This window comes from Pseudoliparis swirei, chromosome 22 (assembly GCF_029220125.1).
Source record: "Pseudoliparis swirei isolate HS2019 ecotype Mariana Trench chromosome 22, NWPU_hadal_v1, whole genome shotgun sequence".
NCBI lineage: Eukaryota > Metazoa > Chordata > Actinopteri > Perciformes > Liparidae > Pseudoliparis > Pseudoliparis swirei.
Genome location: NC_079409.1, coordinates 8,670,136 through 8,685,886, shown reverse-complemented (window position 1 = coordinate 8,685,886; position 15,751 = coordinate 8,670,136). Strand labels below are relative to the sequence as shown.

General features: G+C 41.1%; 2 protein-coding genes and 1 long non-coding RNA gene across 5 annotated transcripts; 2 read left to right on the top strand and 1 right to left on the bottom strand.

The window, feature by feature from the left end:
• Positions 1–134: 134 nt before the first annotated feature.
• On the top strand, positions 135–9,008 carry ddx61 (DEAD (Asp-Glu-Ala-Asp) box helicase 61). Of its 2 annotated transcripts, XM_056444600.1 has the most exons (14): positions 135–283; positions 1,079–1,120; positions 1,240–2,065; positions 2,457–2,520; positions 2,677–2,781; positions 3,325–3,454; positions 4,236–4,382; positions 4,719–4,813; positions 4,913–5,035; positions 5,122–5,250; positions 5,793–5,973; positions 6,062–6,163; positions 6,275–6,508; positions 6,943–9,008. In XM_056444600.1, the coding sequence occupies exons 3-13, from the start codon at positions 1,908–1,910 to the stop codon at positions 6,499–6,501; spliced, it is 1,461 nt and encodes a 486-aa protein (XP_056300575.1). In that variant the 5' UTR covers positions 135–283; positions 1,079–1,120; positions 1,240–1,907; the 3' UTR covers positions 6,502–6,508; positions 6,943–9,008. The 2 variants fall into 2 exon arrangements, with proteins under 2 accessions (XP_056300575.1, XP_056300574.1); XM_056444599.1 differs by lacking the exon at positions 1,079–1,120.
• A 545-nt stretch (positions 9,009–9,553) lies between these two features.
• tomm40 (translocase of outer mitochondrial membrane 40 homolog (yeast)) lies at positions 9,554–13,735 on the top strand. 2 transcript variants are annotated; one of them, XM_056443954.1, is made up of 10 exons: positions 9,565–9,624; positions 9,710–9,894; positions 10,135–10,358; positions 10,518–10,678; positions 11,037–11,138; positions 11,252–11,357; positions 12,197–12,319; positions 12,436–12,512; positions 13,022–13,124; positions 13,235–13,735. In XM_056443954.1, exons 3-10 carry the CDS (start codon positions 10,142–10,144, stop codon positions 13,372–13,374), a joined length of 1,029 nt encoding a protein of 342 aa, XP_056299929.1. In that variant the 5' UTR covers positions 9,565–9,624; positions 9,710–9,894; positions 10,135–10,141; the 3' UTR covers positions 13,375–13,735. The 2 variants fall into 2 exon arrangements, with proteins under 2 accessions (XP_056299930.1, XP_056299929.1); XM_056443955.1 differs by lacking the exon at positions 9,710–9,894 and having other exon boundaries at positions 9,554–9,624.
• A 541-nt stretch (positions 13,736–14,276) lies between these two features.
• On the bottom strand, positions 14,277–15,711 carry LOC130212767 (uncharacterized). Its single transcript, XR_008835416.1, has 3 exons — positions 15,580–15,711; positions 15,405–15,493; positions 14,277–14,334 (listed from the first exon to the last, which is right to left on the bottom strand). It is a non-coding gene; the product is annotated as an uncharacterized LOC130212767 (long non-coding RNA).
• Between the last annotated feature and the right edge of the window lie 40 nt (positions 15,712–15,751).

The window sequence follows — 15,751 nt, the reverse complement described above, 5'->3', positions numbered from 1 at the left end:
CTTTTGTCTGGATTTTGTTTATCCGTTTATCCCGCAGCTACATTTGCGAATTTGAAAGCAGCGCTGTGATTGGTCAGTGGGAGGTCCTTAGGAGCAAACAACCAGCCCAAAAACGAGCGCGCGGCCATGTTGAATTGTCAATATTCCGAAAGAAGAGACAATAGAGTGAAAACTCGGTGGATTTCTGAAACAGCGAGTGTTTACGAAACTCAATTAAACTGCCGATGAAACATTAAGCGACGGCGCAGCGGGGGAGACGTTGGGTGGATGTTGCAAATTGAAGGTAGCATGTTTTCTCCGGTTCAGAGTACATTATTATGCGTATTGATTTAGCGTGTAGCTTATGTTAACGCAATCGGGCTAAGCTAACGCTAGCATGCTAACTCAATCGTTTGGCTTGGTTAGGTTATATAAAACCGTTTCGATATAAGTTGAGGTTAACTAATTCAGACAGACTTGCTTTGCGCACTTCGTTTCTCGATTAAAAGTTAGAATATGGTTCATATTTTCGCAGACGGGAGGAGACATGGACGTTGCCGTTATCATGCTAGCTGGACGGTCAAAGCCACGTTTCTATGTATAAAGTTTTAACGCCATTTGCAGGCGAAACGTAACGTTACTAAGTAATTTACTTCGAGCTAACTTTACCGTCGACATTAACGTGTTCATGGAAGTAGATGCCCGTGGGACAGCATCCCGGTGGTTTGGCATTACTTTGTGTTTCGATCAACGGGGGTAAAAAAAAGTCCTGTGGCTAATGATATCGAGGTAACTTTCGATATAGCGTTAACTTGTTACGTCAGTTGATTCGAGTTGTGTTTTAATACTTTGGTTGAGCTCCAGCTAGCATCGGGTTAGCTCGTGTCGGTGACATAACAAAGCAGCTCCGGTTCGGTCGTTTGACTTTATTTTTCATGTCATAATTATGCTGTTGACTAGTTTCACTTTAATCTTGCCAACCGTACTTGGAGGCATTTTTGTTATTACCATTTTTCTTTGAAAACCATTTTACTGTCTAACGTTTGTTGTTGCGTTCATTTGATGGTTTTCCTAAACGTGGCCTTGTTTTTTGTTCCAGCTTATCGAAGAGAGCCGCTGGTAATGCGCGCATATCTGAAATGTACGCGACTGATATCCGGTAGCGTTGGTTTGGGTTCGTCATTGTTAAGTGCGTTGCTGTTGTGTTTTTGTCCAAGCTTTGTATTAACTTCCAACGATTGTTTTCTATTTGCCTGGCAGGTAACCTGGATTTTTTTGTTGATCGGCAATTCCAAAAGCACTTGGCAGACTGTCATCCCAACTTCTGCTGCAGAACCGAAGGAAACCGGAACAAGATAACCACAGACATTTAAAGTGGACTATCCATGTAAAAAAAATTGGCCAGTGACTTTTTTTTGTGCCAGTTTTGAACCACCACGGCAAAACCTTTTTTGTGGATTTTTTGATATCAAGGGAACAAATCATAAGGGTCTCAGTCGTGACCAAGCGGAACTTATTTTACTACTGGTCATTTTGAATGTGCAAACATAGCCCTTGGACTTATAAATCCAAGATACTCAAAGAACACAAAGAAAATTCTGGATCATCATTACAGCAAGGATAAGAGTACTCCTTCAAACCTTTTTGACAGAAAAGAGTTTATGTTTTGGTCACATATTTGATTTATTTATTCATATGAATGTTAATTTCTCCCTTTTTTGGAGAGTTGTCTTGTAAATAGACAGAATTCATACGCAGACCTCTTCTTTTCAAGAGGTTTGAACGTCAGATTGTGTACAAAATACATTCTTTAAGAACAGGAAGAAAAAGTTTTTATTTTTTTACACACTGGTGCATTAAAGCGAAACATCAGTGAAAGAGGCAAAGATAACATACTGAGGAAAATTGCCAGTTAATGTGTTGAACCCATGGCTACAGCAAGGACGGCAAACTCGGCACCAATGATTGGATTGAACAAACCAGCAAATGGGCAGCTCAGAGGACAAGCGGGACTCCTCGGGTCTGCCCAACAGCCCAATGCCCTCCAGAAGAGGACCGGCATTCCTCAAAGCAGTGGGGGCATCAAGTAAGATCCAGTGACATTTTTTAAAGAAATGTTTCATCTGTCTAGTAATCACGCATGTTCTGTAGCATGACTGCTTACACTAGATACAAAGATCTGCAACATGTAAATCTAATTTCTTTCCAGAGAACAATGCTTTGAATATGTATGTCTTGCACAAAGTTAAACCACAAACCTGTTTTGACAAACGAGAAACTCTCAATATTGTTTATTTAGCAATTATGCTTTTTATGAGATGGGGCTAGTACATTTTCAAGTTTATTACTTCTAAGGAATAATGACTTTTTTCCCGGTAAGCATCCCAGTCTTTGAGTTGTATACTGTGAAATATATTTCGGTGCCCTCCTTTCGTGTGTGTTATTTGTATAGACCTTATACAAATTCTTGCAATTAGGTTTGGTGATGACTGGAAGAAGTGCCTGGAGCTTCCTCCAAGAGACACCAGGATGAGAACTTCGGTACGGTAACATTAACAGACATGATTATTTAGATTAACAGGCCATCACTCCACTTTGACATTTCCTGTGTGAATTTGACATGTTTTGGACTGACGATGTTTGTTGGCTTTTTATGCCATTGAAAAGTAATCTTATTTCTCTGCTCGGTTCACCCAGGATGTGACATCAACTAAGGGAAATGAATTTGAAGACTACTGCCTAAAGCGGGAACTGCTTATGGGAATCTTTGAAATGGGATGGGAGAAACCGTCCCCTGTCCAGGTAAGTGAACAGTGAAGTGAACTTTATGAGTATCTAGACGACCTCAAGGGTGCTCGTTTTATAAAAAAAAAACAACAACAACAGTGCCTTCTTGTAAATCAGAATTATAAAACTTTAGAACTGCATTTACTAAAACCCTTAATGGTAATACTGACCATGTTTCACATTTGAGACGGTTCCAGATTTCACTAAACAAAATGATGCCGGTGTTCCCCTCAGGCATCTTCATTAGACATCATCCTCCCCTCTCTGACGTTTGATCATGCAACCTCGTATTCTTGTTCATGCATGCCCATGACGATGAATTTGGTTGCGAAGCAAGTTGCCTCCTTGGACAGAATAAATAAAAAAAAAGTGTGGGGTCATAATACGACAATGTTAACCTTTATGCTTGATATGGCATACCCATTTATTAAAAAGGTTGCTGACTTGGCACCTATATCTGAAAAAAAGTATTTGTATATCTGAAAAACAGACATACAAATACATGTATGTCCGAGGAACCTAACTAATTGTATTGATTGGACCTCTGTCTGCCATTAGGAGGAAAGCATTCCCATCGCTCTGTCAGGCAGAGATATTTTGGCTCGGGCCAAGAATGGCACAGGAAAAAGTGGAGCCTACCTCATCCCCCTCCTGGAGAGGATAGACCTGAAGAAGGATCACATACAGGGTGAGTTTCTGTTGCCGTAAGCAGATGTCGCGTGAGCAATGATGGACATTTAGTAAATGCTGCAGAGGAGCACAAAGTGGGACTTTCATTGAAGCAAGTGCTTGCAGGATCAGGAAATGCCACATTTAGAGAGTCTGCTAAGTCCAGTCTGTTAGCAGAGCCGTCAGAACAAATCTAAACAGCCACAAGAGGTCGTCTGTAGGAGGCAAAATGCATCCGAAACGATCATTAATCTGCAGTGTGTGTTGACGTAAAATGTGTCTCTGTTCATATTTTCCCTGATTCGAAGAAGCTTTGCATGTAGAAAAATGCATTATATATCGCCACTCGGGCTGATCAGTGTGGCTCAGTCCGATTCACTTGTTTGTTTCATATTTAAAAAGCTGTGTATAAATACTTTTCCCTCCCTCATTTGTACACATGGAACGTACAGCTAGCAAACCGTTATGAAATATTTGATACCTTTGACGAAGGGTATCAAATTAGAATCTAAGACGGCACCTTTTTTTTATACACCTTTAGCCTTTCTCTTACAAGTTAAGCACAGTTAAATGACTGCTAATATTATATTAGGACATTTTTGTAAAAAACGACAGGCAACTAGAAAGTCGAATTCGACCATTGGTTGATGATGAGAATATTTTGGAAGGGTTGAAGACGTTTGACAGATATACACGCGATATAAACATTGACGTTGAATGTAGTAGCGCCATGAAATTATACATTATTATACATGCGTAACAATTTATTTGACCATCCTTCCATTTCTGTCTCGATCCAGCCATAGTAATGGTGCCAACGAGAGAGTTGGCCCTGCAGATGAGCCAGATCAGCATTCAGCTCAGCAAGCACCTGGGAGGTGTCAAGGTCATGGCTACCACAGGTGGCACCAATTTGAGGGATGACATCATGCGTCTTGACGAGACAGGTACCTGAGCTACTATTCAAGATAGTGAAAAGAATGTCTCCATAAGGAAGATGGAAGATACTTTTTTTCCTAGAAGTCATTGGATATCTTTTTCTTGTCATTACTCATTTGTATATTGGATTGATACCAATTCCTGTTTTAGCTTTTTGAAGATTTTAGTTTTATGATCACAGCTTTTAAATGTTTTTTTTACCAGACATAACGCTATATTGACATCATGAAATATCTGCAGAATGACAACTTTTTGTTGCCCTTGGTTGGGCAATGTCCCTTTTGCAGCAGTTCTCAGTGGAACTTAACATGATTTGCTGTTTGTGCCGTCTCCTCTCCTAATAGTGCATGTAGTGATTGCTACTCCAGGCAGGATACTTGACCTTATCAAAAAGGGTGTGGCAAAAATGGATAAGGCCCAATTGATTGTGATGGACGAGGTAGGTTAGACTTTTTTTCTTTCTCTTTTTTTTCTCTCCTTAATTACCTTTTAATCATGTTTTATAAATGGCCTTTTCTTTAAATATCTCTTTACTCAGGCAGACAAGCTGCTTTCCCAGGACTTTGTGGTTCTGATCGAAGATATAATCAGCTTCATGCCAAGGGATCGTCAGATTCTGCTTTACTCTGCCACTTTTCCCATCAGTGTGCAAAAATTCATGGTGAGAACTCTTACAGCAATGATGTTCTCTGAATAGGTAACATGTGAGAATACCTTGTTTCATAATGCACTGAATGTCTCTTCCAGAGTAAGCACCTGAAGAAGCCTTATGAGATCAACCTGATGGAGGAACTGACCTTGAAGGGCATCACTCAGTACTATGCCTATGTGACAGAAAGACAAAAGGTTCACTGTCTCAACACACTGTTTTCTAGGGTAAGTGTGTGTGTGCCAGTTTGAAACAAAGTCTCAAGTTTAGGAGTGTGACCTGATATCCAATAGTTTTAGTTTGGGCGGGCAGTTCTGGTGGTTAGACCCAATACTAAAAAGGCGGTGTTACTCTGCCCTCTCCAGTTTGAAAATGTCAAGACTGATTAGTTTCATTTATTCTTTTAAAATCTAATTGATTACTATATTATCATATCTTTTTATTTATACCTCAATATAGAATTACATTTTTGTGATCAAAGATTTAATCCATATGGCCAACTCCTACTTCCAAATTATTATGTAAACAAACTTTGTTACTTTTTAAATTAAGTGTGTGGTTTTGTTCCAGTAATTCAAGAAATTGACTCGTATTGGGGCAATGTTTTGAATACCATATGAATGGAATTTTATTCAAAATGTAATGACGATGGGATACGAATAGAAGCTGCAGTTTGGCTGCCTTTTTAAAATAAACTGTGGCTTAAGTAGCCCATATGATGCCAGAGAGAGCGGGCATTCAGTAATCAATTTTCCTAAATCTATTTCAGCTTCAGATCAATCAGTCCATCATCTTCTGTAACTCAACCCAGAGGGTTGAGCTTCTGGCCAAGAAAATCACCCAACTCGGGTATTCGTGCTTCTACATTCATGCAAAGATGATGCAGGAATACAGGAACCGTGTGTTCCATGACTTCAGGAATGGATTGTGCAGAAACTTGGTCTGCACAGGTAAGTGAAGGGAGTTCAGGATTTCAGGAGAGTGGACATTTAAATTATTTTGTCAGTAAGTTGCACTCATGTACATATTTTCTTGTAGACCTTTTCACTCGGGGCATTGACATTCAGGCGGTAAATGTGGTCATCAACTTTGACTTCCCCAAAAATGCAGAGACCTACCTGCACCGCATTGGAAGATCAGGTAAGATTAACCTTTCCATAAATATTCACAACAAAGGGTTTTGTTTTACAGCTACCAATTATAAAAATCCAGCGTGACTTGTATAATGGCTAATTTATGTCTCTTTCGCAGGGCGGTTCGGTCATCTGGGTCTGGCCATCAATCTGATCACTTCAGAAGATCGCTACAACCTGAAGAACATTGAGGATCAACTGGTCACTGACATTAAGCCCATCCCCAGTTGCATCGACAAGAGCCTGTATGTGGCAGAGTTTCACTCCGTTGACCCAGATGCAGATGACGACGACATTGGTGGCGAAATCGGCGGAGCAAAAAGCAAGGAACTGGGAGCAATCTGAGTGAATGGTCAGTTATTTTTTTTCTCAGAAAATAAAAATAGAGTTCTATGGTTTATTAAACTAGATTATATGATTTGTGCCCAACAATAAAACTGGAGTAGGGATGTTTGCTCTCTGGAACCCTTCACAGCACACATTTCAGCAGCAGTTTTAAGTAAATAAATAAATTAATAAAAGCACTGACCGTAGGCTTGATGCATTTCGGTGGACATTTAAAACCCTACTCTAGCTTTAGAGTGCAATCTTGCTCATGGATAGTGTCTTCACTGAAGTTTTACAGGATTTAAAGGTGACGGTTGAGGGCTGTTGTCCTCAGCAGTCAACATAGATTTACACAGATCATCGGCACACAGTCGGCTGTCAGGTTTTGTTAAGCAGTGCCTCATTCACATGGTTTTTCAGCAATGTCTTATTCTGCTTTTGTCTTGTATTGTTTTTCAGGAGAAACACGGCGCCTGGCATTCATCATAGTATTGACGAGACATGACACACAAGATTCCGAGGGATCATTTGTTTCCCCAGTGGTCTAATTTAGATTGATTTTCATTTCCAGTTTGAGTTTACAATAATCTCCAGTTATGTCTGTGCAATATGTTAGTAATCTGGTATCTTCCCATTGCAACTTCAATCAGTTGCACGTTCTGCCACAATGCCAGAGATGGGCACTGTACATGTGATTTGTCCTCCTGCTTAAGTCAACTCGGCCACTCTCGACAATAGATGGACATTGTCGCCATTTGTACTTTGCTGTAAGAATGAAAATGTGAAACCAAAGGTAGACTTGTAGGATAAAGCCCAGCTCACATCCATGGCAGTGTGCAGATCCTGCTGACATGCCTTTTTGAGCAGATGACAAAAGAAACTCGCCCTTTTTTCTACACTCTGGTTACTTTATTGGATAAACCTGAATAATTTGTCATGCCAGGGATTTAAAAGCTGCTGGAAACATTCCTTTTTTAAATGATACTCTGTTCGTACTACTTGGCCAAAAGTGTGCCAAATTATATTCTTAAAAATAAGTAATTACGCCGTTGCCACCAGCTTGGTCGCATTCACGTTTACACCAAATTCTGAGCATGTCCTCTGCATAGCCGGGTGATGTTTATCATTAATCTGCCGTGCAGTGGAGGTGAGCCCGTCTCCTCTCGCCTCAGCGCTTATGTCTGCATACCTCTGTTCTGACACGTAGGGATTTGTTCGTCAACTTGAACCAGTCCAACCATTCTCCTGCCCTCCCTCGTTAACGAGGCACTTTCGCCGTCAGTTGCCACTCATGGGTTTTTGTATGTTGCCTGTAAACCAGCTAGACTAGTGTGGAAATTCAAGGATGTCGGCGCCAACAATCATTCCACAGTAAAATTTATTCCCTATTCAGATGTTTGGTCAGAATAGTTTTTGCATTTAGTAGCTGATTTAGACATTGAGCAGGTGCACCTGATTATAAGGCCACTGAGTAGTTATTTTTGTAACTTTTGCCATCATTCCAGGTTCGTTATAAATATATTTTTGCGGATTGTACACTTCTTTTTTTATTTTTTTTTATTTTAAAGGATTCAAAGTTGGGAGAGCTGACAGAGTTACAAAAGTAAGACTGGAGATGGCTTTAGAAACCAAAATGACCACTTTGTTCTTTGCGATGGTATAAAATATAAAAGGGCTGCTATGGTGTTCCAGTAAAGCATCGGAAACAGTGCTGCTGATGGTGAAATTGTTACTTTTTATATTGAAGTGTTATCTGTGGAAAAAATGTAAAGATGGCAGTATGTCAGTGACATTGTAATGCGTTTTGTCAAGGCACAGATCCAATAATGACTCGGTGTTTAATTGTGAAATTACTTTGATCCCTTTAAAAGTCAAAACACCAGGCAGCATTTTAAGTCTTGAGGTTATCAGTAATTAACATGACCGGATGAGGCGGGCCTTAGTTTACATGTTACCGGCCAACTTGTTCCGTCAATGTAGATTCTGTGTCCCTCCTCTCCAAAGTGCCTTAGTGTAATGTCAAACCTCTTACTTTGCCCACACTCTCGTCCCAACTTTTTATTGTAGGTAAAATGGCACCCAAACAATTCCTCATTGGTTTCAGTTTTGAAAAAGCACAGTTAAAGAATTCTCAGTTGTTTCCTATTTGAAAGAAATACATTTTTTTAAGACAAATTGTATATGATTAGTTGTCGGACTATATTACATCCGTGGGCTTCTTGACTTAAGCACAATGTCACAGAAAAGTAAGTGTTCCAAATGTATAACAATAAAATGTCCAGCTCCCCTGTTAAATTTTGGTTCCCCAATTTTTTTTCAGCCTCAGTACAGGCTTTAATCAGTACATAACACTTTTCTCGGAGTGTAACCTGAGAGTATTTTGTTCCATCACTGTATTCTTGAGAAAGGAGTACATTCATGACTCGATGACCAGTTGCTTTAATTAGAAAGACAGACAAGCAACAATTTTCTGTTAAATGTGTCAATGCCGGCGCCCGAAATGCATTAAACTCCAACTGATTTGACTCCTGTTTCGTTTTTGTCTTAATATTTGTATTTCGTAGGGCGGTGCTTTTTGTAAATGTTGATTGAATTGGTTTAATACACTGCCAAGTCTGGAGCTTCTCACAAAGCAGGTTATTGGTGTGTAAACACTCCGTTGGGTTGTGGGTACGGTTTTTCCCTCATTTTGATCCACCTAACTTAATTGTAATCCTTTAGGAGACGGGGCCAGTGTTAAAACCACAGGTCATGCCTTTATCTGTTTTTAAGGTCAGATGTTAATTTCACTGACTACTCTTTTAAAAAAAAAAATATTCTATGCGCTTATTTATATAAAAATATTGTGCTACAAGTATATGATTTGTAAATGCAGCCGTGAACTGTGCACCCTTACACAGTTGTACCCTTGGCGTGTCATTCAGTCGGAGATTGAATGAAATGAACGTTAAGCGAATGCAACGTCATCAGGAGAGGCCTCTCCCAGCTGTACTTTCAGCCAATGGCGATTGACATTGGATGCATATCATCCAATCGACGGATGACTTTCGGGGAATGGGCGGGCACTTCCCCCCCCCCGCAGTCACGGACGTTGTGGTGAACTTTGCCGGTGTTGGACTCCCCCGGACCCATACCGTCAGCGTGAGTAGCCAACACGTTAAATTGCGGAATTACGTTTAAAAGAAGATGTTCGCGTGTGTCTGAAGGCCACGTGTTGTATTCCCAGTTGCAGTAATTCCCACTCAAAGACTAATTGATCTCGTGGTCGACTCCACATGGCTAACGTCACCGCGCCTGCTAGCTAACCAACCAACCATTCCTGCGAGTCTGCATCAGCCTTCACAGGTTGCATACTGCAACCGGATGGTTTTACCGGTTGCTGACTTATCGCTGACGGTAACGAACCAAAAGGTGCAGCTCAATATATCTCGTGGTCACCAGGTTGTATTGTAAGCTCGTAGCGTTAGCTGTGGAGATTCGGACTAAGCTGGGCCTGTGCTGCAGCCGCCTGTAACGTTGCTCTTCCTGTCGGGACACTAGTGCAGACCGCTCACTGGAGCTTACTCACGGTAATGTTAGCTGGACGTGAGCTAACTAGATGCATAATGTATTCCTCCACTGTCTGTCTCTTTCTCTCCTGCTCTGTTCCAGTCAGAGTATGGGCAGTGCGTTGGCTGCCGCCTCCCCCGGTCCTGCCCCAGCAGCGGCTGGAGGTAGTCAAGGGGTCCAAGGGTTGGCGTCCGTCCCTCCAGGCTTCACGTTGCCCCCACTGTCCTCCGGCCTTCCGGCGTCTGGATCCGGCCAGCAGATGGCTGATGCAGACCCCCCACTTCCCAACCCAGGCACATACGAGGAGTGCCACCGTAAATGTAAAGGTTAGAAAATCAGCTGATGCATAGTGTGACGTAACTTCTGAATGCTGTAGTGTATTCTTCAAACGTGTTAAGTCGTTGTATTATAATACCAGTATGACTATTGGCATGATTAATTGTCTGATGGATCTTTTTTTGTTTTTGTCGCTCTCTCTGTTTTAGAGCTGTTCCCGCCGCAAATGGAAGGTGTGCGGTTAGTGGTCAACAAGGGGTTAAGTAACCACTTCCAGGTCAGCCATACTGTTACCCTCAGTACCCTTGGTGATTCTGGTTATCGATTTGGTTCCACCTACGTAGGCACGAAACAGACTGGACCAGCAGAGGTAATTATAAACTTCCCATTTCTTCAACAACCCCTTTCAATTATGTTGACATTTATCATGCTATGTTCACCATTTAGTTAAATCATGGAGCAAAGAAGCAATGAAAAACATTCAGACTTCTATTATATTTTTCTGAAGAAGCAAGCAGCAGGGATCTGCATGCAAAGGAGCTGGGGAAAAGGCTATGCTTATAATAAGTTAGTTATGGGTTTCTGATGGTATAGCTAGGTCATTTAAATGACATGTTTTGTTTTTAACAGGGTTCAAAATGGAATATGATACTTTTTTTTTTTCTCGCAATGTTTTCCCACAAGAATGCAGCGCAACTTGAATACTGATTGTGTGTTTTGTTCCCCAGTCGTTTCCAGTCATTGTTGGAGATATGGACAATACTGGCAGTCTGAATTCCCAGATCATCCACCAGCTTGCGTCTGCTGTGCGCACAAAAATAGCCATCCAGGTGTGTGGGCTTTTTGAGCGAACATCCTTACACATTGCTCAGTCTCTTTTTCAGCTCTTATGTATTGTCGTTCCACTCTCATATTTGTTGTTCCATTTTTGTGTGTGTTGCAGACTCAGCAGCATAAGTTTGTCAACTGGCAGTGTGACATGGAGTGGCGTGGGGAAGACTTCACCGCCGCTGTGACGCTCGGGAATCCAGACGTACTTGTTGGATCTGGTAGGATTTATTTGTTCGTAATGCCTCGTAACGGAGGTAGTTTCTTTGTTGCACCGTCCGCCGTTTATGAGATTGGAGTGAGACACGGAGAAAATGTGATGGTGGTGCTCTTCGCAATAAAACGTCTTTGATGGAACGTGTCGAGTCTCGGCCAATCAGCGTTAAGATGTCCGCAGCGTTTGGGGGGTTTAGGTTAACTTGAATGTCAGCCCGCTACATCTACTGCTGTCATGCTGCACGGTGGATCCAGACTTACAAGGTTCCCGTACGTTTAAAACAATTTGATTTTGCATATTTTTTTATCACCGATACTTCATTAAGAGATGGAACAGACTCAAAGCTCAGCAGAGCAGACAGTCAAAAAAGGAAGTTGGTTCATGAATGACTTTAACCATATTATATATAATGACAATATAAAGTTGTTATTACTATCATTAGGGCCCGATCACTAAATTATTAAGAGGACTTAAAATGTTTATTTAGTTTTGCGGTCAGAACAATCAAAAGACCGTAGTTATAAAAGCTTTGAGGTGTCATCAAATGACGTGGATGTGGTGTGGCGACAACAACAGAAGTCACCTGCACCCGCCGCATGCAAACAAGTTTGATAGTTAAGCCACAACACTGGGCTGGGGCGGTTGACCGTATCGTACCACTAGATGTCACACTTGAATGAGCAGCCACGACCAGCTGGTCCACCTTAAAGTGCTGTGTCACTTTTTGACCCGCCAGCCTGCGCATCACTATTTCAGACCGACATGCATGTTGGAAGACAAACTTCAAACCATGGATGATAAGAGACTGTGTATAATGACGGCTCATTTGCTACTTTCCCTCAGGCATTTTGGTGGGCCACTATCTCCAGTCTATCACACCGGCTCTGGCTCTCGGTGGTGAGGTCGTGTACCACAGGAGACCGGGGGAGGAAGGAGTGGTCACCTCCCTTTTGGGCAGATACACAGGTAAATCATTTTGGGTTTTTTACATTAACTTTTCTGTCGTGTGACCTGAATATAGGCACCTAAATATTTGCCTTATTTCACCTCATAGATGTTCAAATCACTTTATTTCTCCTCAGGGGACAATTTCGTTGCAACATTGACTTTGGGCGGGACGGGAGCTCACGCGACCTACTATCACCGAGCCAATGATCAGGTTTGTGTGGATGTATTTCTGTGCATCTGTCATGGTTTGACTCCCAATACTGATCAAATACCTGATTAGCTTAAAGGATAGATTCCCATTTTCTCACGCCTGTCTTAAAATAATCCTCACTTGCTCATATGTTTATTGAAACTGTTTTTAGTAACTGTTAACCTCCAGTCTATTCTGGCCATCAAGAGGTCCTTTCCTAAAGCAAATCAAATGTAAGCGATGGACAATCCGTGTTGGTGCAGAAACACATACGTTTCATCTTTGGCAGTCTTAGTTAAACTGTTTAGAAAACAACATGTTTCCTATGTTGCCATCCCTCCACTGCATTGCCTCTGTCCAAATAAACACCATTTACACAGATGTTTGCATTGAGCTAGGTCTGGATTTATTTTTTCCCTCATCTCTTGCACAGACGGGACACAAATTACAACATGGAATACGCATTTAGATGTCCATGTGAGTATTGAATAGATGTGATCCTAGCCTCTAACTTCTGTCTTCTCATGCAGTTGCAGATAGGAGTTGAATTTGAAGCCAGCACAAAGATGCAAGACACCCAAACATCCTTGGCTTACCAGTTGGACGTTCCCAAAGCTAACTTGGTCTTTAAAGGTAAATAAGTGCAGTATGAGTACTGATAGTAAAGCACCTACTCATTTAAGAATTTCAAACCGAACAATGTTCTTTTTAAAAGGAGTTCTTCCACTTTTTCTCGTCTGCAGGCACAGTTGACAGTAACTGGGTCATTGGGGCGACGCTTGAAAAGAAACTGCTGCCGCTGCCTCTCACGCTGGCCCTCGGGGCTTTCCTCAACCACCGCAAGAACAACTTCCAGTGTGGCTTCGGCGTCACCATTGGCTAGAGGGATGGGGGCTGCCTGGAGCCATCTCGCAGGCCACAGCTTGGACCGGCACAGAGACACACAGGAACCTGGACTAAGTTTTGGGAATTTGATTCAGAGACTCTCTCACAAATGTGATTTCTGGGCCAGACGGAGAGACAAAGGCAACGACACAGGAGCCAGCACTGGCCGAGCCATGCCGACATTCTGAGGCACACATGTCTTTCCTTTATGTTGTATTGGATGAACCCGAAGGCGAGAGATGTATATCAGAGAGCATCAGTGATGCATGAGAACACGTGATGTGCAATCAAGTGGTGAGACATAATATATATGGTGATCATGTATAATGATGAAATAAATGTGATAACTTTTTGTAAAAGTTGGCATTGTGATTACTTCTCGAGGAACAGGGAGACAGACATATGCTCAGTACCTGGTTCATATTGTTATATGTTGGGGGGTCTATTATACAATACATGCTTTAAAGCTGGGGTAGCATTTTATTTTCCTGTGATTGGGAGAGAAAATCCATAATTACCTCAGCATATTGCACAGAAAACAATGCATACCCGTCCCCCTCCCCTCTGTCCTAGGCCTTTCCTACCAGACACAGGCATGTGGTGGAAGCTTTTCGGGTACTGGTCTAGTCATTCATCATTTCAAACAACCCAATTGGGATAAAGATGAGGGGATGAGACTTCGCCCCCTCCAGATCAGTCAGCATCTAACGTTGGTGCTGGTTGTGCTTCTTTGAGAGATGCCGTCCTGTCTGCTCACTTCTCCTGCCTGAGAATCATTAAGGGGGGAAGTAGCCAAAAGCAATGACTTCTCTCTGAAATGGTCTGTGATTGGCCAAAGTCTACAGTCACAGGCTAGATTCTTTTGAATGCCGAGCCCATCTTTAAAGTCAGCAGACCCTTCTTCCTCTGGTTGCCCAGAGTCTGGTGGGTCCAGGAATTCTTCATCAGGCCACTCGAGCTGTAAACATGACAGATTTCAATATGTTAGATACAAAATACATGGTATGCAACAGTGCCCATTGTTACCGCAACTGGCTCAACTTTACTTGCCCCGCCGTCATCATAAAGGGTCATAGTATGTTTTAAATAATTAGTTATATAAGCACACAGTTTAGTATATCATAAATCGATAATATATTAAATCAAACTTCACAAAGTTGTAGAATATTGTCTCCTACAAATGTAACATAAAAGATCATACTATTTGACAACTGTTTTCAAATGTACTATAGAATTGTTATGGCATTTTTGCATTTGACTAAATGTATGTTATTTGTGACACCAATATGCAAAGAAAATTAATTGTATGTGAAAACTTACTACATTAAAATATATGAATCTGATTTATAAATAAAAAGTATATTAATCTGATATACCTTATTCCACTCAAGCTCTTACACTGCTATGTCACAGTGTCACCTCTGTGTGGCAGTCTAGCCTCTTCCATGCTATGTATCCCAGCACAATGGAACTGTAAAAATCATTTGGCATGGCTTCAAAGGCAACTTACATTTGTCAGTTTCTACCATCAGTTTTTATATATTATTTAACTTAAAGTAGCAATACCACCATTTAAATGTAATCCATTACAAGTAGTAGTCATCTAAAGTGTTATATACTAGCAACAAAAAGTACCTCACGAGAAAATTATAAATGTCCATTATGCAAAGTTACCCCTCATTTATTATTGTTTTTGATGATATTATTATTATGATTAATTATGGTAATATTATGCTAAAAAAATGTAACGCTTAAGCTGTTAATTAAAGATTAAAATAAAAATGTAAAATGTAATAGAAATGTAGAATAGTTGAAGTATAAAAAGAAATGACTAAAGTTAACTATACCTCAAAAGGACCAGTCATATAAATAACTTATATAGTTACTTTCAATGTATTGGCAGCATCTGCAGCTCGTATTTAAGAGATAAATAGACAAACCCAACCTGTGGACTTCACAGACACCACTCTTTATATATAATATATACCTCTGCTTTACAATGGCCACATACATACACAGTATACTTACAGTGTTTTGCAGTCCTATACCCATTGCTCTCCACATGATGCTACCTTTTTTAGGCTTGTAGTCAATTTTCTTTTGCACTGACCTTAGAGCTGTTGATTAAAGGTGGTACATTTTTAGACTAAAACCTCCCTGAGAAAGTTTCAACAAATTATAAACGGTAGCTTTAAGTTTGCACCTCCCCAGGATCATCTCCACATCACCATCCTGCTCTGAAATCAGACCAGCTGATGCAGCAAGGGAGCAGACAACAACACCTAAATGCATTTACAAGTGCCGCGGACAGGAGAGAGCCATCGTCTCATCTCCATGAGCACCACGCTGCTTATCTAACCGGCAGTCTAGCAACA